Consider the following 22,791-nt stretch of genomic DNA (forward strand, 5'->3'; position numbering starts at 1 on the left):
GGAAGGGAGGGGAATCACCCTCCTGGTAGCTGATATCCTGGATAGGATTTTGAGTTTGGGGTATTTAGGTGGTTACTTTACTCTGTCCGGGAGTGAGAAGAAGAACAGGGACGAGTAAGTCGGGTGGGAGGGGAGACATGGACAACCAAAAACACGCACCAAAACCTAACTTACCTACTACTACTTACTGCCCCTACCCTACCTATAGTTGTTGTACTAGTGTTGTAGGAAAATAGCCAAAACCGCCTTTTGCATTTGCTGTAACAGTCTAGGCTTGGGGTAGTTAACAAGGAAGGGTAGATGTTGATCCATGACATTGCAAAGCGACATGCTACATATCACATTTAGTTAGACACACTCTGTCGAAAGGGACAGGACGAAACATTGAAAAACTAGTTGTTTATTCGAGAGGAACGGGATTGAAAGGGGGTATATAGAAATATATCCGTCTGTCTAGCTAAGATGGGTTCGTAGGTAGGTAAGTACTTTTGAGTGAGGGCCTAAAGCCGGCCCCCAGTGTTGCAGAAGCAGCAGTATAAAAGAACAGACAGTTTATGGTCATGATGTCTGACGAACGGACGGGTATTCTGAACGCAAACCAAGACTCAAGAAAGAAACCAGCTCCGGGGACTTGGAGGACATGGACATCCCTGATCCCGTCTCTATATAAAAACAACACCAAATATGAAAGGGGGCGGATTGATTATGCAAAAAGAGGATAACATGAAAAAGAGAAGCCAATAACACATACCCCTGCCATGCTGTCCATCCAGAATACATACCCTGCCTGGCAAATGAAATAGGCTGATCGTGATGATGAGTATAGTCGCCTAGGCCTGACATAGTGCTCCTGTTTGCCCTGGTCTACGAATATCATCGAACCAGGCACAGGAAAATGCTCGAGTGTATCAACCAAGGTAAGTAAGAACAGGTGCTACCGGCAATGGCGATCAGGCGGTTCAGAGCGAGACGAAACTACGCGTTCTCGAGCACCTATCTCCGAGGCGTGGCTATCATAGATTAAACGGCGAGTTAGTTATTGCTCTAAGGATATTCCCGCTCCTATCATGAGAACGGTAAAAGTGATTTGTTTATTTCCGAGTGGGTAGTGCCTACCATTCACCAATTGCCTCTGCTTGTTCAGCCAACTCTTTGGGGCGTCATGTCTCCGCTGAAGGACGACATTGTTTGTTTGCAGACGGCCTGTGAGGTCATACCATGCTGTCGATATCATGGCGTTTTCGCGTAATAATGTCTTAATTGTCTGTTCATTTTTGGCCTTTCCCAGAATGCCTGGTTAGCCTCAAGCAACCAGTATCAGGGTGAGGGAGGGTTTCGGTTATAACGAGACACCACCGTGCTTGGTTTTGATCAGCAGCTGCACAACAGGAAACATACCTTTTGTTCTGCGTTCGCGCCACCGCTTTCAGCAACTTTGAGTCGTCGTTGCAAGCTGTACTTGTCTTGCTCGGCTTTTTCGAGTTGCTAGAGATGGTAAAGACCGGGTTAGCGTGGGCCGAAAGACCAAAAACTCTAGGTTGTAGGGTCGGCATCACGGGCAAACAAGGTTGTTGCATTGTTTGTGTAGATGATGCTCGGGATGGGTTTGTTCAGCTCCAACAAGCTTGCTTGAACATGTTATCACTTGAATTTGCGGAAGAAGTTCAAAAAGCCACCAGAGTTCCACTGCCCCATACGAGACCGCTTTAGAGAAGACGGTGCGCTTGAAGGGTTTGAGGAAGAACGTGATGACTCTTTAGACTTTTTTGAGTCTTCTACAGAACCCGAGGCGCCCAGAAATATTCCTGGAAAGGGGAACCCTATAAGGGATGCCGTGTAGGGTGAGTCAAGGCGCGGGGACGGATCATTACTCGCCTCTACTTTCTGTTTGAGGGCTGCCCTTAGCTTCTCAATCTTCTCAGCATCTTCTTTCTTGCCCTTTGGAGCGTCATCAGGAGTGAGTGGTCCATTAGGCACAGCCGCTGCTAGAGCCTCGTCAAGTTTCTTTCGGATCATATCCTTAGATATCAACGCGCCCATGAGCTGCTCTTTCATCTGGTCAAGCTCGAATGTCTTGTTGGAGAGACGGGCACGTGTCGCGTCGAGCTCGGTCTTAAGCGAGTCCGATATTAACTCGTCTGATGACTTGAGAGCCGCGAGGGCTGATGACTGCTCATCTCCAATAGCGTTCACTAAGACATCAAAATCAGCCAAGTCCCGCTGGTGCTCAACTTGAGTGTGATAGCCGCATAGCATACGATCAGTCTTGATGTGTATCAGCTCTCGCTCCCTATCGGCTGCATCTGCCTCAAGGTCCTGGACCTGCTTGCGCAGCTTCTCCACCTCTCGTGTGGTTTCGAGAAAGTCTTTCCGCATGTTGATGAATACAGAATCCCTAAAGTAGCCAGATGTGAGCAAAGTGAGTCCATGACGCATCAACGCATTGTCGAGGCCTTCAACTAACCCTTCTGCCGTCATGCTGTTGACTAAAGCATTAATCTGCTCCTGTATTACGGCGTGCTTTTCCATGGCCTCTGTGCACTTAAGGCGATAGTGAATGACCTTTTCATTGGAGCTGTCGAGCTCGGTGCGCAGTCGTTCGTTCTCGGAAGCCACAGTCATGTTGTTACGCAAGAGGCTATTCTCTGCCTTGAGCCGTGAGAGCTCGAGGCGCAGAGCTATGGCTGGGTCCGCTGTGCTCTCCAGTTCCTGCTCGAGATTAAATTTGGACGTGCTGGCATCTGGGCTTTCGGATCCCGGCAGCGCTACGTCTCCGAGCTGCAGTTGTTCTTGGAGATCCCTGATCCTGCTTTCATCAAGCTGTCGCCTCGATTCTAGAAAGTCAACTCTCCGCTTGAGCTCTTCGTTGGCGTCCTGGAGGACGTTCTTTGATTGGATCGTAAAGATGATCTCCTGCTCGTTGGTGGCCAACACCCTGCTCTTTTCCTCAATCTCCTTCTGCAGCTTTCGGTTCAGCGCTTTGACGTCTTCAAAGTCTCGCAGATCCTGCTCGAGCTGGATGATCTGTTCGTCTAGTATCCTGTTTCTCTGCTGTATTGCCGTAAGGTCTTGTGCCTTTTTTCTGTAGTTCTCGAGGCCTTTGATATGCTGTTGCTGCAGTTTTGTATCGTGGTCAAGCATGGTGATCTTGTCTTCCAGATCCTTTGTCCGTTCAGCCTTCAAGCGGAGACCTTCGTTCTCTTTCTCCAGCCTCGCCGAACGGACTGTCTCTTTCTGAACCATGTCCTCCAACCGGTCAATCTCGACAATCTTCTCCCGGATTTCGTTGCGCAAATCTCTGATAGCCGTAGTTGCGTCAGCCCCTCTGGTGCGCTTGTGGGCAGAGAGCTCATCTTGGGCATTTCTTAAATCCTGCAGTAGAGCCTCCCGTGAGTCGAGAAGCTTGTCGATGCGGGATTGGAGGTCGGCATTCTGTTTCTTGACCATGTCGAGATTTTTCTTGGTCTGGTCTAGCTCTTCCTCCATTAGATCCGGATCTCTGAAGGTGTGAAGATCGATTGGGTCCTCCTGTGACGGCGTTCTATTGCTCTCAGTTTCCATTCTCAGCTGGTTCATGTGTCCGATAATCTTGGCGATCTCGCCCTGGGCGGCAATGTCGAGCTCCATGATCTTTGGGACGTAAGTCTTAGATAGAGAACCGAGACAGGCCGCGATCAGGAAGGAAGTGAGAAACTCGCACATCTTGTTGTCGTCCGGGTTCTCGGTGATGGCGCGGAACTTTGAGGGCGACGGGGCAAGGGCAGGTATGTCGTCGCGGAGGAAGCTGGCCAGGCCGCGGTAGACAGTCTCGAGGTTCTGTTTGTTTTCTTCTAGCGTCGAGGGGTGCTGGGCTAAGCTCGAGCTATTAAACTCGGGCGCCAGCATCTGCTCGAGGATCTGGCCTAGCACGACGCCATCTTGTAGGTCTTGAAGCGTTGCGGCCTTCCGCCGCGTGTCAAATGTGTTGACCCATCGCAGAAGCGCGGTCTGCGTCTGGGAGCTGTATTGTGTCATTGTAGGACTACTTTGATGCCCCGCGATCGGTATCGGGTTCCCTCTAGGTAGGATGGTCGTGAAAGTCGGCACGACGAGGCTTTTGAGCCAGGGTCGCGAATTCGATATGTGCTGCTCGTGGCGCCGAAGGTACAGGCCGGAGTTTTGGTGATCAGTGCCTACCTGCCTCGAGCTGGTGGTACAGTGTCTTCCTGCCCAAGTAAGGTATGTGATGGGAAGGTGGATAGGTGTACGTATCGGGGTTGCAAAGGGCCAACAGACGTTACAAAGACGAGGGGCGGCTTGGCCACTATTAAATAGGATGGAAGCTCAGTCGGGGCTCTTGCGTTTCATGTTTGGGCGGAGCGAGCTTGTTCTGGGTAGCTGTGCTTTGAGAATGGCATTGTTCTGGTCCTTTTTTTGCCAGTCTTTACCTAGCCGCATAGCTCTCATGCAACAAGAAGCTCTAGCCTTTGTGGTCGACTTATCCGCAGTACCAAACGTTATTCAGTATGCTAGCCCCAAATGCCCCCTGTCGGCAAGGGTAACAGGGGCTTTGAGCCAAGTGCGCCCCAATTAGCCTGGTAGCTGGCGGGCCACCTGCTGCTGGCTGCAGGCAATGTGCATGAACTGGGGAGCCGCTTCAGTGGTTTCGTCACTTTCTGCAGTGGCGCTCCCCGCCATCCCATGGGATTTGCGAGAAGATATCAATAGTCCAGAGGTCAGCCGCGGGTAGTCTTTGCATCTCCATACCGAAGGATATCCTCGGCATTTACACTTCGATTGCGCCTTCTCGTTTCATGGATCTCCAACCTGCCATCATCCCCTTTCGCCGACTCCGCATTGCAGCATCATAATTCTGGACGCGGGACGAAAGGTTGGACGCCCAGACAATTTTACGGAGTACTGGTCCGACTTTCATTTCATTCATCAAGCCCTCCTTTGATCATGACGAGAGTTGCCGATAACTGAACAGCTCGATAATAAGTGAAGATGAATAACATGGTCCAAGGTGCTCGTCCCGGGCTTAGGACTAAGATAATACATAGTACAATCTGTAAATGATTATTAGTGCGGTATGTAGGAATATTTTATTGAAAATAAATCAGCCAAGGAAATCCTTTGCTCGATATTTCTAGGACGAAGATATCTCCGGGGTTCTATACTATGGGCCCCAAGAGTTGCCGCCTTCCCTGAGAGGTTTGTTGGCGTGGTGCTCGGGGAGAATAAGGATTGTAGCATAAACTGGCCAGGAAATGTTTCTGGGGGGTGGATAGGCCTCTAAGATAATTCCAATATCTATTACCTCCCTTGGCAAAGAAGAACTTTAGGGCGAGCAGGTAGAGGCCATTCGGATCTTGGAAAGTTTCCCGCTAAGACCACGATATTGCATCCAAGCCAATCCGCCTACCTATGCAGGTCAAGTCTGTCTTCTCAACTCCCATTCTCCTCAGGATCTAAGGTACTATTTCCGTAGCTGATTTGCGATCAGGGCATTTCTTCCGGCTTGTCACTTTACAGAAAAGCCAAATGGCGTAATGCGTCACTTAACTTCAGCTTGTCTTGAGCGCGCGAATAATGGGTGCGAAGGATTAATACTATCATTACTTTCGTTTCCGGCCATGATGCAGCACGGTGCTCAGTCCGATCAAATTAATACTTGAATAGATACAAAGGTCCTAGGCTAGGAGTTGCTGTGAAATTCTAACCACGACGCCAATCCAGCCCTCCAAACACATTCTTTCACGACGAATCATCGAGTTTAGAGGTTTTACCACTTGGGCAAAAGGGCCAAAAAGCGTGCGTTGTCTCCATTCCAACAGCATGCCCATTCATCCCGACATCTCTAGTTACAGCGACGACACAATCTCATCTTCCTCCACGACCGCGTTGTACTCTTTGCCCCATGCCGACACTGATTCGAGGACTTTGTCGCCGACTTTAGCTGCAAACCCCCTAGATGGACATTAGTATAGGCTTCCCCTTGTGTTGCCAATGCGATCGCGAGGCCATAAAATCGCTCCACCGCAAAGCTTACTTGATCAACTGATATTCGTGCGTAATCAAGCCTCCCGAATCAACAATGGCCTTCCTTGCTTGATCTAGAACCGAGTCTGGAGTGTTGCCCGGATACGTAATGATAACCGACTTCTGGATATCCACGGCGATGACGCCGGCGAAGAAGGTCAGGGCCGCGATGAGGAAGGCGAATAGTCTCATGGTTGCGGGAGCACTTCGGTGCTTGTTGTGTTCTGCTCCGATTTTACTTTGGAAATATTACAGGTGTGAAATTCGGTGCTTTATTATGAGCGAGTGAGTGGTAGCGCGATATGTCTTTGCGTGTATTGTGTCGTGTGTTCGTCGTGGAAGATGGACACTTCCCCAGAAATTCCCCAGAAATTCAGGCGAGTTAAGAGGGGCACCCCCCGTTTTTACGTTCGGATCTACCGATCAGTCACGCGCCAAGACGGCCTTCCGTCAGAGGCCCCTTTGACGGGCTCAAACAGGAAGCTAAAACAAACCAGGCACCTTGGGGCATGCAAGTAGCGAGTGATTATGTAAGACAGAATGGGCGCCAGCCAAATCAGGAAAGGTTGCGGCCCAAGCTCGTTTGTGAGCTGAGAGCTAGTCTAGCCTCATTAGGTGCTTGTCAACTTCCTAACTAGCGAAGGCGAGGCAACCAAACCTGTGACGACGACCAGCCTGAGAATTATACCGAGCTCGACAACAGCCCGCGCCCGCCGAATTTTGCACGATCCCGTAATCCACCACACACTACCCAATAGTCTAGATCAGGCAGCGCCCGCAATGCCTCCCACCACCGCAGAAACGTTGTCGCTGGTGACGCGCAACGTGTCGGTTGCGCCGTTGGTCCTGCTCTCAACCGTCGATCACTACAACCGCACCGAAGCCAACAAAAGCAAGAGCAAGCGGGTGGTTGGCGTGCTATTAGGGCAGAACGACGCCAAGAATGTGCGCGTATCAAACAGCTTTGCGGGTGAGGGGAGACCAATTTCATCGCCTTCTGGCGGCTGCCCGGCATGTTGCTGACCTAGCTACTCCAGTTCCCTTCGAGGAGGACGAGAGGGACCCGTCGGTCTGGTTTCTCGACCACAACTACGTCGAGTCGATGAACGACATGTTCAAGCAGGTCAATGCCCGGGAGAAGTTAATAGGCTGGTACCATTCGGGCCCTAAGCTCCGGGCCTCGGATCTTGAGATCAACGAGCTCTTCAAACGCTACACACCGAACCCGCTGTTGGTCATCATCGATGTGCAGCCAAAGGAGGCCGGTGTGCCGACAGATGCCTACTTTGCTGTGGAAGAAATCAAGGATGTATGTTGTCCGTTTTGTTAGGAAGCCAAGCACTGGCCGATGCAATTGCTGACAAGTCCGTACTCTAGGACGGCACCACCACATCTAAAACATTCGTCCACACACCGTCGATTATTGAGGCGGAAGAGGCCGAGGAGATTGGCGTCGAGCACTTGCTGCGTGATATCCGCGACGTTGCGGTCGGCACGCTGTCTACTCGCATTACCAACCAACTCCAATCGCTTCAAGGGCTCCACCTCCGCCTCCGTGACATCCAAGCCTACCTTCAAAAAGTGCTCGACGGCGCGCTCCCCGTCAATCACGCCATCCTCGGCAACCTCCAGGATGTATTCAACCTGCTCCCAAATCTATCGACACCAAAGTCTGGCGCTGGCGTGAATGGCGCGTCGGCCGATGGCGAGCTCAGCCATGCGATGAGCATCAAGACCAACGACCAGATGATGGCTATCTACTTGAGCAGTCTAATCCGGGCCATCACTGCTTTCCACGATCTTATTGAGAATAAGATTCAAAACAGGCAGCAGCAGGAGGAGAAGGATGCTGCCAAAAAGGAGGGCGAGAATGGAGCCAAGGACGGCGAAAAGAAGGATGGCGACAAGAAGGAGAACGTCCCCGCCAACGGTGTCAGCGGCGACTCTCAGGAGGCCAGCGGAGATAAAGAGAAGGAGGGGCCAAAAGACAAGAAGAAATAGGCGGGGGGGCATCTGGGACTCCGGGAAGCAGAGGCGCATGTGTGTACGAGGACTTCATAGACTCACTACTGCCCAGAGAGAAAAAGCTCGGTAAATGTTTACTAGTGGTAGCACATTAGCGATCCTATTATGGCGCTTAGAAAGGAAGTTGGGGACATATGACTTGACTCTACATGCACGAGCGCATCGCGGTCCTGTAACGGTTTGGATAAGGATGATATATGCAAAGTAACTGGTAAGGCTGGTCTCTGACCTCTACCTCTGCATGACCCATGGGCTTCCCCCGCCAGATCAGATCTTGAAAAGGTCTTCAGATATAACACTAGGTACAAATAACGCCTTGCAAGTTGGAAAAGCGATCAAGTCTACATGCACTACACTACACATCGGCAACAATGCCCGCCATCTCGTCCCGCGTCACCGTGCGCTCGACAACGTAGCTCCCCAGTGCAGCCTGCCACCTCTCGCCCAACAGGCACGCCAGCAGGTGCTTGCACATGGGCGCCGCGTCGCCGCCTCCCTCTTCACCCTCACCCTCGCTCGTGTCGCCGCCCAGACTCATCCCCCCAAACGACCACTCTGCCTCCTCTGGTTCTACTACTAGTTCGGTGTCCTTCGGCCCATGGGCTTCTGTCTCGGTAGCAGCAGCAGGGCCGTTTTGGGTGTGCGCCGTCGCCGTGTCAGTCGTCGTCCCAGACACCGCTGCAAACGCAAACGCCGCGCAGGTGCAGTTCCACGCGCCCAGCCGGACCATGTACGTTGCTTCTGCTGGAAGCGGTGCTCCTGGTGTTGGTGCTCCGTCCATTCCGCCGCCGCCCCCGCGTCGTCTTCGCCGCTGGTTGTGTTGCTGCTGCTGGGCGGACCGGACGAGGAAGAATTGAGGTGCCTCGTTTCTCCTCGCTTCTGGCTTCTTGATGTTGCTGTTGGTGTTGCTTTCTGGCTCCTGTGGCAGTGATAGTGGCGGTGGTAGTGGTGCCGTCGTGTGGGCTCTCACCCCTCCGCCACCGCCTCCTGGCTTGACAGTAGCGGTCGCCTCTTGCGGCGCACTCCCAGCAGCGACAGTGTTGTTGCCATAGCCGTGGTGGCCAACACGCCCGAGGACGACCCGAGCGACCAGCCCGCGGTCGAGAAGGTCCAGCGCCGGCAGAACCAGGCCCGGGAACAGCACGTGCAGCGTGACGATGAGGTAGCGGTGCGACAGGGGCACGAGGCGGAGCGGGTTCGTTCTGGCTTCTTGTTGCTGTGCTAGCCCTGGAGGTTGCTGCAGTGGGATGCTGGCGATGGTGTCGACCAGCGACGTGAGGACACAGCAGGGTGACGGGAGGAGGGGCGCTGACGAGGACGACAGTGCCATCCCAAGCTAGAGAGGCAGAAGAATCCAAGGTTTAGTCCGCGTCGTCAACCATCAGCTCCCGAGATCGAGTCATTCTTCCTTTCTTTTTCTTTTTGGTGCTCAAACGTTTGCAGTGGACAACTGACTTCTGTTTTTAGGTGGGAAGGCGGGAAAGGCGAGGCGACTCTACCCCCACTAGGCCAAAATCAACAAAGTGAAGGTTGTCACCACAACCTTTGGTTCATGATTGAAGCTCCAATGACAACCTTCATGTCCCTATCAAATTTGCATAGAGGCTGATATAGGCAGTACCTATTGAGTTTGACAAAAACCTACATTATGAACGGGTCCCGATCATGAACCTGCACGCTGATGTATGGACATGTTTCGCCACGCTTGTAATCCGTATCGTTTAATTTCTACAATTATTTCAAAGGTATATATATAACACGGTATACACTATACCCATTCCTTGGGGTGTTTCAAGACCTCCACCAGTTTGGCTTCCCTGCTGTCGGGCTTGGGCTCGTGCATGTACTTCCATCCCGCCGTCAGGGGCAGGCTCATCAAGATGCTCTCGACCCGGGCGCCCGGCGTGTTCAACCCAAACGAGGTTCCGCGGTCGTGCACCAGGTTGAACTCGACATACCGACCCCGCCGGATCTGCTGCCATTCCTTCTCCTCCTCTGTGAACGGCATGTCTTTGCGCCTATTGACGATGGCTGTATATGTCGGGGCAAACGAGTCAAGTGAATCCTTGATGAACGCAAACAAGTTCTCCTTGTCCTGCACTGTCTCGTCCAGGTCGTCGAAAAAAATACCCCCTATCCCCCGGCTCTCATTGCGGTGCTTATTGTAGAAATACTCGTCGCACCACTTCTTGAACCTGGGGTAGTAGCCCTTGTTATGCCTGTCGCAGGCGTCCTTGAGCGACTTGTGGAACTGTACGGCGTCCTCGCCGAATATGTAGTTGGGCGTCAGGTCGCTCCCGCCCCCAAACCACCATGCGCCCGACGTCCCGTCCGGCTTCGCTGTCTCAAAGTACCGGTAGTTCAGATGCACCGTCGGCGCCATGGGGTTCTTGGGATGTACGATGAGGCTGAGCCCGGCGGCGAAGAACTCGAGGCTGTCGGGGATCTTCTCGCCGTCCACCAGGTTCTTGTGGTTGGCGCGCATCTTCATGATGCCCGCCTTGGGCAGCGAGCCGTACACGACACTGATGCCCACGCCCGCCTTCTCAAACACATTGCCGTCCTGCAGCACGCAGGTGATGCCGCCGCCGCCCTCCTTCCGCTGCCACTCGTCCACCTGGAACTTTGAGCCGTCCACCGCCTCTAGCGCCTGCACAATCTCCTTCTGCTTCTCCTTGACAAACTTCTCCATGCGGAGGCGCATCGGCGAGGCATCTGTAATGGCATTTTCCCGCTTCGTTTGCTGGTCACGCTCGACGAGACTCAGCGAATCAAGGTTCAACTTATCCGGGATAGCCTGCGGATAAGGAACTCATAGTTAGCCGAACTGTCTGTGGGGACACGAAGTAACAAAATTTGTTCGTATACGCAGGGGTTAGGTAGAGTTCTTATTGGCGAGTGTCTAGACTCGAATGCATACCATCTTGTATAAAAAGGGAGAAGCGGCGAGCAAGCTCAAAGCTGCCCAGCCAAAGTACTTTGTCAAGAACGTTGAAGAGTGCTGGGAGGCAGAAGTGTGCGCGAAGCTGGAAAGACGTCTCTGGGAGCTCCGGCAGCGGTTTGTTGCTTGGTTGCAGCTCAATTGACCAAGCGGTTTGTGCTGGGCCAAAAGGCGAAAGACTAGTCGTCGAGAAGCCATCTTAACGGAGCTTTAAGTATGGTTGCGCAGGGGCAGAAAAGGTTGGGAGGCGCGCATCAGACGATTCCCCTCGTTCAAACATGAGCCCACTTCCCCTTCAATAGGCTCTCGGAGAGCCGGGGTAGGCCGAGGGATAGTCCGCTTGGGGGCAAGCTGTCCGTCTGGTAGAAGCACGAATAGAAAGGCTTATTGCCATTGGTAGTTTCTCAGCTGATTTAGCTGTCAATATCGGACGTTCGTGTAAATTCTAGAGCTAGGTTTATGGCTTATTATGGGGTCCCGCGGTTGCAGCTCAAAGCTTTGCCGTCATTCAAAGGGTGGGATCCGATCCTCCAGCAACCTGATATGTATGTACCCAATTTTCTTGTATCGGTACGGAGTCTTCGTACCACTGAAGTGTCCATTGTCGCGGAGTGCTCTTGGCACCTCAGGAGGTAGCCAAGCCTGGGGACCTAGAGCGCGGGCGAGGCGGGGTGCTGGTTGGTGCCTGCAGCCTGGAAGAAGGCTAAAAGAAGATCGACGGTCTGGCCGCAAGAGGGCCCCTGGTTGGTTGTGCTTCTGCTGGTGATCTGATGTGATCACTGATGTGAGGGTGGCCAGCAAACACTCACAGGTTCAACGGTACAAGTAATTAGAATGGGTGCACAGGTGCAGCAGAGTAACGCAGCTAGCTCTAGCTGGTGTATTTTGTGTGATTCACGCCGGGCCTGGGCTGTGGAAAGTCAAGTGAGAAAGAGACTTTTGGCGAAACCCTTCGCTGCGTCATGGAGCTGGTCACCAACCGCAAAGCTGTCCAACGCAGGCGGCAAAGTACCAGTACCAGCTGATCTGCCCTCACCAACGCCATGTGAGCAGGCCTTCTGATTCACCGACAAGGGACACGCTAACCAAAAGTGGGCCGGGTTGCTCCCTGACTTTGTTAGTCATCTGGACAGCCCCGCCTCCGCCAGCTTCCGCGCCCGCTCTTCAAGGCGGCAACCATACGCAACTCTCTCCAACCTCAATCTTCCTCCTTCATCACACATCATCCACCCACAAGAACTTATGTATGCCCCCAACCTTTCTCTATCTCCGATAGTGCCTCGCATTTCTTTATCTTCTTGCGCTCGAACTAACGTCGCTCTTTTCTCTTCTAGCATCGCTGCGAGACATTACACTGCACCATATTCTCTAGACGACCCGACCAACAATCATCATCCTTCAAGCCGACAAAATGAGAAGCAAGTTTAAGGACGAGCACCCCTTCGAGAAGCGCAAGGCCGAGGCCGAGCGCATCCGCCAAAAATATACCGACCGCATTCCGGTAAGCCTCTCTACCCACGGGCGCCGTCGCCGTGACCGCTCTTGCGCGTGTTCTTCTGCGTGCTGCGCTCGGCTGCCCAGATCTCTTTAGAAGCTTCGCGGGCGTCGTCGCTGCAGCGCGATCTGCCGCCTCCCATCAACCAATAGGTTCGCTAACTTGGGGTCTACTACAGGTCATTTGCGAAAAGGTCGAGAAGAGCGACATTGCTACTATCGATAAGAAGAAGTACCTGGTACCAGCAGATCTCACCGTAGGCCAGTTCGTCTACGTGATCCGAAAGCGAATCAAGCTGTCGCCGGAGAAGGCCATCTTCATCTTCGTCGATGAGGTGCTTCCGCCTACAGCGGCGCTGATGAGCAGCATCTACGAGGAACACAAGGATGAGGACGGGTACGTTTCCCCCAGACAGCGCTCCTAGCTCTTTCGTTTACTGACTCTTGGCGCAGCTTCCTCTACATCACATACTCGGGCGAGAACACTTTTGGTGGTTTTGAGACTACTTAAACCCCGCCGCGCTTGTCCAGGCAATGACTTGCTTTCCTAGATCGCTCTCGGCGTTTCGGTTTTTTTATGGTTTGATCGCTCCGATCGCTGGTACTGGATGGACTGTGTGTAACATGTGTGTTGTTGGTTGCGTTTGCTTTGAAGAATGGGCTATTGCTGGGCATGGATGAATGAGGATGGGTAGCGCTGGTAACAGCTTGGGCATCCGAGAGGCTGCGAGGTTCCCGCATCTCCCAGACGTCAGCCTTTTTTGGGCCCAAGCTTTTTCTTAAGAGGAGCATCGTTGGTTTCACGCGTCACGAATCAATATTCCCTGCGAGCGCTCTACACACTTGCTCCTCCCGTTCTCCGCCACACTAGAGCTCCGGAGCCACTTTGCCAAGGCGCCCAGGCCTCTTCGATCCCCAACCCGCAGGCAGTCGCATTCCATGGCAGCTCAGTTACCACTTTCCTATCCGCTCTCCTCTAGACACTGTCGTTTTGCATCTCCTGGAGTAGCAATACAGCGTTTGCCTCCTGACTCATGCGTGTATGATGAGCTCTGTTTCCTTCAGGCACCCCTGTCCTGTTTGTGTAAGTTGTGTCTTGTTGCTCTGCTCGCCCACTGCCAGCTGTTCCCGTTGTACAAGTGTGGGCCTCCTTGTGTCCCTTCAGCCAGTTGTTCTTGGATCATCCCTGCAGCCAAGCAGTGGCTTTAACCAGACATTATTCCCTCGGAATGATGCGGTCATATAGCTCACTAGCTACTGTAGCAGTTAGTTCCCCGCCTGTCTAGGTGCTGGTTTATGTGTTTGTTTTGTTTATTGTGTTTCTTTTTGTGTGTGGGGCTCTTCAAGAGCTTCACGGAGGTGCTTTGCCTACTTAAGATGGTAATTAAAACGTGATTTCAATAGATACCATGTGCCATAGAGAATATTCAGTTATGCTGCCTACCTAGGTAGGTAAGACGATCAGGACATGGGAAAGTCCGAAAGGGTGTTATCAAGTGGTGTTTGGAGGTCGTTGCTGCCTGGCATTGTAGTTTTTTTTTTCTTTTGGAAAGAAAAGCAAAAAGAAAACCCTTTACCTTTTTTTTTCCTCCCCCAAAAACTGTGATTGTCTGAGCTTGATGGTTGGCCTAAACTCTAACTACTTCTAATCTTACACTCTAGATTTGCGTACTGGAGAGAGATAAATTCTAGCCGTGGGCAGTTTTGAGTTGACCCGTGGCCCTTTTGTTGAGTCTATATAATCGCGGGGGGGGGAGATAGGCACTATGAAGTCCAGAAGCTCGCAGGATGTCATTTTGTCTTTCTCGTGTTGGATGGGAAGACAAGGACAAATACAAAGAGATATTCTACCTGCCTTATCTATGCTTTGGTAGTTAGTTGCCTTGGGACAGGTGAACTTCTAGGCACCATACAGCGAGTGTGGTAGAGAGTAGGTACAGGAAGTCATTGAAACAATCATGGAAACAGCAAAATCTCACAGCAAGCGGATATATAGACTTTCGGAATATACTTTAAGCGGACTTTAGGTACCTACTTCCCCAGCTGGGCAGGCATATAACAACTGCGAGGTGTTTGCGTCTCTTGTCGAGTCCTGCGGTGATGGGGTGACCTGTTGAGTGGGTTATATTTTCAAGAATGTCAATTGCTGTTTTAGGGCCCGAGGGCTAATGAAACAGCATCTATGGGCTTCCAAGAACATCTAGCATCTATATATGATTTTCAGGAACTGAGGTATTAGTATTGGATGCGTAGCGGAATCAATTACTTAGAATCGTGCCCCTTAGTTAATTGTACGACACGACGGCAATCCCTCCTTTTACTTAACTAGGGCAGGTTCGACTTCTAATCACAGTCATCCTAAACGAGTATTGAGTTATCCTCGAAATGGAAAAAAAGTAAACAGAAGAAAAAATAATAAGAATTAAATGTATCGTAAGGAGATCGGTTATTCTGACTGGAGGTAGATAACCACCAGATATAGTACCTGTTTTCTCCCCTTAGCCGCCGGACGACGTAGTCAAAAGTAGCCCATCTCTGAGAGTAATACGGAAGCCACTGTATTTTATTGCTGCTACTCCCAAGATTTGTCTCTAGCAGCAGTCAAGGTATCTTCTACCCACTGTAGGGATTGCTATATTTCCTGGTTCATCGATACCTCCCTTGCCATCCTTGCCCCAAAACGCGATGGCAGCTGTTGGAATGAGAAGGTCATTCGTGCTAGTCACTATAGTAACCGCTGCGAAAGGGTGGGGTGGTTGTGCTGCTCGTATTCTTCTATGTCTACCAAAAGGATCACGAACTACAGGGGCACGAAGGCGCTCAGTCAGGGTGCCCGCGGTCACGTCCTGCGCCACGTGTTGGGCGGGTGCGGCCCGTGCGCTGACCTGATTGATCGGAGTTCCTACAGCAGCGATATGTAATTTATATCTAGCAAGTCAGATACACATCCCTGCAAACACAGGTAGATATATCGTATACTTTACCACCTTTAAAACACGACTTTAATAGCAATATTAAGTAACCCTCCCAATTTTTGGTTCCGAATCTGAGGAACCGGGGGTCTCGTTGTATCAAAGTAAGTAAACAATGCGTAACATAATGGAACTCGGCATTTGCGTCTAAAACTCACCCGTCCTCTGACTTTGCCGTTTCTTTTGAACACACTCAACCGCTCGACTCTCGATACCTTCCGTTTGGGCTTCTGTGGAATGGACAACTAAACCCCTTCCACCATTCCCTCTTTGCTTCTCTAATTTCCTAGAAGGCGAAGGGGAAGGTAGGTTAATAACATGAAGAAAGAATTCGAATTAATTCTTCCCTGGAATTCGGGACCAAAATAGGTACTTACATAGACAAACAACGGGAAGAATCAGTAGCAAATACAACTTCATGCTAGCCCGTGTCAGGCCGCCGACATCTAGGTTACCAGTTCCCAGTTCCAGGGGACCTACACATCCATTCAAACGACATGGGGTTAACGATAAGTAGTGTGTAATAAAAAGACCAAGTAAATATAGATCGCCATGCACCGAGACCTTGGAGAGAGGGTGACAGCTTCATGAACCGCCCCCTGAAAAGAGGAAAAAAGAAAACAAAAGTAACTCCCGGGTAACAAAGCACAAAGACCCATAGGCCTAAACAACCAGAAACACGCACGCACATGTAAAGGCATGTAGTGTGTGTTCTCACTATTTTACACGGCAGTAAGTCAATCAACTAGTCCCCACCCTCCCTTGACAAAACCATCATCTGATCGAAACACCAAATAAAAATACCCTTTAAAAGCCCTTCGGTATTAGACTCCCCAATGCCAAAAACCCGTGTTCGCGCCGTCCATTCCCTGCTCCTGAAAAGGGGGAAAAGAAAAAGAAAGCCCCCCCAAAAATAACACCCGTGGGCATGAAAACCCAAGCAGCCATCTCATACAAAACGTTATTCACATTTTCTCTTCACACGACACCGTGACATCTGCTCGCTGGAGAGCAGCTTGGCAGGGTAGATTATCCTCCTCCCGGCCCCGAGGGTTGAATGTGCTGCCGTACCCCCGACAACTGGTGCGTCCGACATGGCCACTGTCATTAGTGCCTCAATTAGCGATAAAGCACGGTGGCTTCTTCCGTATTGCTCTCGGGAGCTGGGCCACTTTTTATTAGGTCGCCCGGCGGCCAAGGAGAGAAACCAGATGCTAGGTCCACTGGTTATCTGCCTCGAGTCGGAATAACGCATCTCCTTGCGATACGCTCAATGCAGGGGTGGGTATATGCAGCTACGATCCCAAATGCTCCGCCGGCCAGAATATGAAGTAGTCGAACAACAAAATGCTGTGCTCCGTTTCGTCCCGTCCCAAAATTCGAGCCCGAGAAATCCAACCCAACAGGACGCTAAGACACAGCTATGAATCCGGAAGAGGAATACGTCCCAGCAGATGCCGGGTAAAGAAAGATATCCAACTTCATGCTGGGTTGCCCTTGACTCGCTTCCCCCCTATCCGTGGCGTAGGCGGTTTCGTTTTCCCCTGGGCTCCGTTCAGCTGAGGGGTTCCGGCAGCTGCGGGCGTTGGAGCTGATGCGGGCGCATCGTCTTCGGCCTTTACAGTCGATGGTCTCCTCCGCTTGTTGTTCTGGTTCGGTGATGTGTTTGCACTCGGCCCGCTCGAGTTTGTTCCCTGCTGGCTTGCTTGAAGTTGCATGATAGGCGCCTGTATTTGTCCTGCAGCTGGACTACCAATGTGGGGAGAACCGGGGAGCATCTGGTTGGCCATGGCGGGACTGGCGCCCATAGCGAATTGGCCGAAGCTGGGTGTCCTCGGGCCGCCGCCCTGGGGTATGGGCTGCCCATTGATATTCGGCTGTGGACCACCGCTGACCTGGCCGATGTACTGCTCGAGCGCCGTGTAAGGCGCAATCCCAGGATGCGTGTGATAGTAATTAAACAGTGGGTTCATCTGGCCCAGGATTTCAACGATCTGCAGCAGGGTTGGTTAGCGGCACACCCGGAAAAGATGGAGGAAAGGGATTTACCTCGAGGAATTGGAAGACAGCCTCAGTAACACCCATATCACTTTTGACAGCAGAGTCGGGGAGATCGAGGTCCGGGGGCGGCCCTGGAGGTGCCTTAACCGGCCTTTGCTTGCCCTTCTTGCTCATCTCGGGTGACTGCTTGGTGTCCTGTGTGTTTAGGTTATGCCACTCTTTGACCCAGTTATGTGCTGGCCTGGCGGCCTGAATGACCAGGCGCCTGGATATGTATTCTTCGTGACTGTGGGCAGTGAATTCAAACAATTCAAACTTCTGTTCGTTGTTAAACTGAGCACGAACCACACCGTTGGCAACCAGCTGTCGAAATCGTCAGTTATGCGCTTCGGGACACGAGCGCGGAAATTGAACTCACGTGCGATCCGCCTTCAAACCAATAAACCATGCTGGCCTTCGTGTTCTCGATGAAGTGGCAGTCGTTGGGCAGTGATCTGTCTGTAGTTCCCCTGTCCATAATTAAATGCATGTTCTTGACACCACTGTCGAAATGTGTGTGGAAGTATCGGGCGAGAGCAGGATATGCTATCTCGTACTGCTTCTCCTGTCCCTGATCCTCGCCGTCCCTTATTATCATGGTGTGTCTGAAGATGCCTTTCTGAGAGAAGAATTGCTGGACAAAGTCGGTCCAGTAACCAAGGTCATCCTTGCCCTTGGGTCCCTGCAACATGATGGAGTCAGCTAGTGTGCAGGTGAATCCCCAGAAACAGACTTACGGGAGGTCCACTGAGGTTTTCGCTAAACAGCATTAGTTTTAGCAAGCATGCGCCTTTTAGGTTCATGCTGTCGCGCTTCTGCTGCATCAGGGCAATCCCAGCTGCGTGTGCTTGCTGGGCGTGCTGGGCTTGTTGGGCTTGTTGCGCCTGTTGTACCTGGGCAGCTAGTTGAACCTGTTGGGCCTGGGTCGTTTGAGGAGTTTGGGGAGGGACCTGGGATTGCTGCTGTTGATTCGGTTGGGGGGTAGGGCCGCGGTTAGGTCCTTGATTTGGCGCAGGCCCGTTAGATCCTGGACCACCTTGACCGGGCTGCTGTTGCTGTTGTTGCTGACCTTGCTGTTGTTGCTGACCCGGCTGCTGAGGTTGCTGCTGCTGCTGCTGCTGAGCTTGCTGAGCTTGCTGCTGCTGAAGCTGCTGAGCCTGCTGCTGTTGAGCAGCTTGCTGTTGTTGCTGAGCTTGCTGCTGTTGCTGAGCAGCTTGTTGCTGCTGAGCAGCTTGTTGTTGCTGAGCTTGCTGCTGCTGCTGGCCTGGTTGTTGTTGAGATTGTCCTTGGTTTTGTTGCGCATGTGCCTGTGCTGCCTGTTGCTGAGCCTGCTGTTGAGCCTGTTGCTGTGCTTGCTGCTGAGCCTGTTGCTGCTGAGCCTGCATTGCAGCGAGCTGTGCTTGCTGGATGTTAATGTGTTGCTGGTTTATTTGCTGTTGATTAGGGTTACCGCCATGGTTCATCTGGTTCATCTGCTGCTGTTGCTGCTGCTGCTGGATTGCTAGCTGCTGGGCCATTATACTCGCCTGCTGATACTGATTAGCACCAGTTCGTTGCCAAGAGGGCGGGGAGTGCCGGCCGCACCTCCAAGCCACCGAATGGTCGGGATTGCCTTACGTTCATAGGTTGTCCCTGCCCACCCTGTTGGCCTAGCTGTACTTGTTGGAGGTGAGGGTTCAGAGGTACGCCCTGCATCCCTCGCCTGAGGTTAAACTGAGCCTGAGCAATCTGGGCCGGAGTCATTTGTCCCATTGGCATGCCCATTGGTAGGCCGCCCATACCGTTATACGCTGCCTGCTGTTGCATCAACACCTGCCGGGCTTGTTGCTGCTGCTGCAGTGCTGCGAGGCGTTGTTGCTGCTGCATTTGCTGCATCGCTGGATTGTTACCATTGACTGGCCACACTGTCAGCTTACAATCACACGACACTCGGGCCGGGGTCCGACTAGGAGGGCCTATTACATACACATTTGGGGATGATGGAACATCTGCGTTTGGGGGTTGAGGTGCTGCATGGCGGCATGGTTGGGGCCTCCGGGACCAGGCGGTATGCCGCCCCCCATGAGCGCGGCAGGGTTCAGCTGGGAACCGGGCCCTGATACCCCCATGTGTACCAACTGGTGCGGCATGCCTCCGGGGGTCGCGCCGGGTTGGCTGGGGTTGTGGGCCATAGGATGGCCGGCGGGGGCGCTCGGGTGCGGCTGCATCCCGCCGGGATGCGGCGAAAAGGACGGAGCCATGCCAGCCATCATCTCGGGAGCTGTCGATTATCCACAGCGTGGATATCGACGTGGATTCCTCCGCGTTATTGTCGCATACGAGGTCTGCCGATCGGTGGTCGTTAGTCGTCCGAAGCCACGGGGCCGGTTGGTCTTGTCGCGAAGCGCGATCGCGCGCCAAAAAGCGTGAAGGACAGTCGTCGGTCGGCGCAAGATGGTGCCACGAGACAGCTGCAAAGCGAATGCGACTGATGTGCAGATATTTAACGCGCGGGTTGCAGACCCGACGAACGACACCAAAAGCCAACCCGTCGCGCGAAGGAGCTGGGGCGGGTGGGGATGGGGCTAGGCCCGCGACAAGAAAACGAGAGAGACGCCAGGTGACAGTCGACAGTCGGCAGGCGAGCGAGGCCCTGAGATGGCAAACAGCAACGCCAAGAAGCAGTGATGCACACAACCTAGATTACACTGCAGCCATGCAGGACAAGAAGCGTTGGGCGTGGTTAGGGCGAGGTTGAATTGGCGGCGGCGACGTGTCTTGGTCGAGGTGTGGATTGTGGAGTTTTGGGGGACTGCCTGGACGGGGGGGTTGGGACTGGGAACCCGGCGGAGCGAAGCGAAGAAATGGATGGGGAGCGCAAGTGCCCGAGTGAAAATTGATTACCGGCTGCCAGGGCACGTCCAACCCAGGTGGTATTTCCGCTGTCGCAAATCTCGTCGGGCGGTCCTGCACGCCCTGTAAAATGCGAAAATGGGGGCGCTGCAAATAGAGGGATCCAGAGTCAAAGCGGTGGATGCGGGTATCTTTATGGTATTCTTCTTCTCAGATTCATATGCCAAGATTGCAGAGAGAGGCCTTCCCTTCCAAGTAAGGTACGAATACAGGCAAAAATTCGGGTGAGAGTCAGGGGAGACGGGAGCGCAGAGCGAGGAATCCTGGGCACCGATCAAGCAGCAAGTAGGGAGGTCTAGGGCCCGAAAAGGCGTCGACTGAAGGGGGTGGTGGGCCTTTTAGGGTGAAGACGGGCTGTCTGATAGAGCGATAGGAAGACATGTCATTGGGGCGCAAAAGCCTTTGATGCATATAGCAAATAATATCCATCTATTAATGACAGGAATATGGATTGTTCCGGACCGATCTTATGCTTTGCTAATGGTTCCGCAGCCACCTGTCGATGGCTCGGTGCCCGTACCGAATACGGAGAAATTACATTTTGGCGAGCATCCTGTCCGATCTCGCATCGATGCTATGAAGTAACACGATCGGTTTTTGATTTCCTAGACCTAAAGAGGCTGTACAGTCGTCTTTTGGCCTGCTCGCGCACTCGCCGGTCGTGGGAATTAACAAGGCGAGTCATCCTGGAGAACTCGAAGGCAAGTTAATGCACCTCATTCTGGATATAGCGATAGCGATGTGAGTCAAGCCACCAAACGACGTCTGGGGGCTGAAGAAGCGGCCCCTTCTTCTCCACAAGACGGGAGCGACTCGGGCTCGCGCATCGTGGCGGCCAGCTGCCCCAGCTGACAGGCAAAACCAATACGGCAAAAAAACTTCTTCCCCAATTTCATCACGTGCCCTGCAAAGTTCTGGCTCATTGCTCCACCTTCAAAAATTTTTTCCTTATCGCTATCGCTTCTTCCGAGTTAGGTATATAGAGGCAGCTCCTGCAACGCATTCTTTCCTTTCCTTCCTCACCACTCACCACCATCCAGCACCAGGCTCGCCTGGCTCTCTTCTCCTCCCGCGACGGGAGACTCGTCGCGAAGAGAAGACACCGAATCCGAATTGATCTCGCGTGCCTCGGTCTCCCCGAGCTTGGTTGGCATGGCGCCATTCAATGAGACGTGGTGGATGGTGGGCTGGCAGCTTCCGCTTGAAGCGGGCGCCCTCCAAAGTGCACGCGCCCAGGCAATGCACTGCAATGACACGCGCACAGCGCATCAGGTAAGCGACCGCCCTCTATCCCCAGCACCGACATCCGCATCATCTTGAATGATGACAAGAATTCAACATGTCTTCTTTTCCCAACTGAATCGACCATGATCGAAGATTAGCTGTCCGGGCTTCACTCCTACGGGGGTAAGCCTGTTACTTGCCAGTAATTGTGTCTGACTAGAGCGGATGTTCACTTCTTCTGCTGTCTCCACTTCTGTGGAATTTTGTTTTGGCCCACCCGCTGACCTAAATATCTAGTTTTCCCTTGCCTCCAGCAAGACCCGCTCTGTCTTCGTGTTCCTCTAAATATGCAGACACCCGCGCCCTTTCCACCTGTAATCTTTTTGCTAAACAGCTTTCCCGTTCTCACTAACCACCAGGAACTCTCTTAGCATCTCTCGTCATTAAAGGTTAGTCATCGGATATTTCTTTACGTCTTCCCTTTCCAATATGATTCTACTTTTCCTACATTCGCAGTTTCCACTCGAATCCCATTGAGCCTAATCTTGGGACATATGAGAGCGAATACTTCCTTGGATGTATGATTGGATTTACACACATTCTCGTTTTCGAGCCGTTGTAAATCGAGTCCAGTCGCTAACAGTCTAGAGTAGGGTGCCGCCTTTGCCCCGTGGGCTAGTCTAGATATCCATAGGGAATTGAACATTTTACTGCATTCTATACCAAGAAACCTTCTTGCGAAGTGACTTCCATTGCTACCGCGTGCCCTCCAACATCCACAAGCTTGACTTGGTACCAATTCCTCTAGTATAGCTAGTCAAGACATGAGAACGGCGTTTGGCAAGTGCGGCGACTAGCGAAGCTTTGTCCGCAACACATCTAAATCGAAACCCATCACGGGGAGGCCACTTGACTACATTTTCATTGAAGCCCTGTTCTCCCCATAATCTATACAATCCCAACCTAGGCCCTCGCACACATCTTGTTAAACTATAGGATCAGCTTTTATACGACTCTCCCTATCCTACAATCCCATTCCAGATTTCCATTCTACCTTACGTACTGACGCACTCGTTGTATTGTACAACGATATATATCAAGCAGGTCTGCTTGCTTGTCGCTAGTGCGTTCCCTTGTAGCTATCTGTTAACTAAAATACAACCCCCAATTCCACCGACCCCG

The 22,791-nt window shown here is 52.3% G+C and overlaps 8 protein-coding genes across 8 annotated transcripts; 3 read left to right on the forward strand and 5 right to left on the reverse strand.

Moving 5' to 3' along the window:
- Positions 1–993: 993 nt before the first annotated feature.
- On the reverse strand, positions 994–4,459 carry B0T26DRAFT_784484 (uncharacterized protein; the record flags this gene model as incomplete). The annotated part of the gene is made up of 6 exons (XM_060446759.1): positions 2,465–4,459; positions 2,259–2,395; positions 1,882–2,192; positions 1,399–1,485; positions 1,117–1,279; positions 994–1,010 (listed from the first exon to the last, which is right to left on the reverse strand). The coding sequence occupies exons 1-6, from the start codon at positions 4,012–4,014 to the stop codon at positions 994–996; spliced, it is 2,265 nt and encodes a 754-aa protein (XP_060292271.1). The 5' UTR covers positions 4,015–4,459.
- A 1,110-nt stretch (positions 4,460–5,569) lies between these two features.
- B0T26DRAFT_720017 (uncharacterized protein) lies at positions 5,570–6,468 on the reverse strand. Its single transcript, XM_060442455.1, has 2 exons — positions 6,032–6,468; positions 5,570–5,949 (listed from the first exon to the last, which is right to left on the reverse strand). The coding sequence occupies exons 1-2, from the start codon at positions 6,211–6,213 to the stop codon at positions 5,844–5,846; spliced, it is 288 nt and encodes a 95-aa protein (XP_060292272.1). The 5' UTR covers positions 6,214–6,468; the 3' UTR covers positions 5,570–5,843.
- Positions 6,469–6,801: 333 nt separating this feature from the next.
- Positions 6,802–8,022, forward strand: B0T26DRAFT_742581 (maintenance of mitochondrial structure and function-domain-containing protein; the record flags this gene model as incomplete). Its single annotated transcript, XM_060444139.1, has 3 exons — positions 6,802–6,991; positions 7,059–7,330; positions 7,399–8,022. The coding sequence occupies 3 exons, from the start codon at positions 6,802–6,804 to the stop codon at positions 8,020–8,022; spliced, it is 1,086 nt and encodes a 361-aa protein (XP_060292273.1).
- A 379-nt stretch (positions 8,023–8,401) lies between these two features.
- On the reverse strand, positions 8,402–9,346 carry B0T26DRAFT_599442 (uncharacterized protein; the record flags this gene model as incomplete). Its single annotated transcript, XM_060435692.1, has 2 exons — positions 8,402–8,802; positions 9,028–9,346. Coding segments are annotated over 2 exons (720 nt in total), but the record flags the coding sequence as incomplete, so codon positions are not given.
- Positions 9,347–9,814: 468 nt separating this feature from the next.
- Positions 9,815–11,185, reverse strand: B0T26DRAFT_654063 (Coproporphyrinogen III oxidase-like protein; the record flags this gene model as incomplete). The annotated part of the gene is made up of 2 exons (XM_060438511.1): positions 9,815–10,843; positions 10,967–11,185. The coding sequence occupies 2 exons, from the start codon at positions 11,183–11,185 to the stop codon at positions 9,815–9,817; spliced, it is 1,248 nt and encodes a 415-aa protein (XP_060292275.1).
- A 929-nt stretch (positions 11,186–12,114) lies between these two features.
- B0T26DRAFT_388892 (microtubule associated protein 1A/1B) lies at positions 12,115–13,206 on the forward strand. The gene is made up of 3 exons (XM_060434751.1): positions 12,115–12,488; positions 12,661–12,878; positions 12,935–13,206. The coding sequence occupies exons 1-3, from the start codon at positions 12,399–12,401 to the stop codon at positions 12,990–12,992; spliced, it is 366 nt and encodes a 121-aa protein (XP_060292276.1). The 5' UTR covers positions 12,115–12,398; the 3' UTR covers positions 12,993–13,206.
- A 3,728-nt stretch (positions 13,207–16,934) lies between these two features.
- Positions 16,935–19,745, reverse strand: B0T26DRAFT_678464 (LIM-domain binding protein-domain-containing protein; the record flags this gene model as incomplete). Its single annotated transcript, XM_060440232.1, has 6 exons — positions 16,935–17,447; positions 17,503–17,817; positions 17,873–18,175; positions 18,231–19,028; positions 19,111–19,388; positions 19,460–19,745. The coding sequence occupies 6 exons, from the start codon at positions 19,743–19,745 to the stop codon at positions 16,935–16,937; spliced, it is 2,493 nt and encodes an 830-aa protein (XP_060292277.1).
- A 1,678-nt stretch (positions 19,746–21,423) lies between these two features.
- B0T26DRAFT_389128 (uncharacterized protein) lies at positions 21,424–22,361 on the forward strand. Its single transcript, XM_060434752.1, has 4 exons — positions 21,424–21,657; positions 21,763–21,811; positions 21,907–22,058; positions 22,263–22,361. Exons 1-3 carry the CDS (start codon positions 21,538–21,540, stop codon positions 22,038–22,040), a joined length of 303 nt encoding a protein of 100 aa, XP_060292278.1. The 5' UTR covers positions 21,424–21,537; the 3' UTR covers positions 22,041–22,058; positions 22,263–22,361.
- The last annotated feature ends 430 nt before the right edge of the window (positions 22,362–22,791 follow it).

Source organism: Lasiosphaeria miniovina (assembly GCF_030549165.1).
Source record: "Lasiosphaeria miniovina strain SMH2392-1A chromosome Unknown B0T26scaffold_6, whole genome shotgun sequence".
In the NCBI taxonomy this organism is placed as follows: Eukaryota; Fungi; Ascomycota; class Sordariomycetes; order Sordariales; family Lasiosphaeriaceae; genus Lasiosphaeria; species Lasiosphaeria miniovina.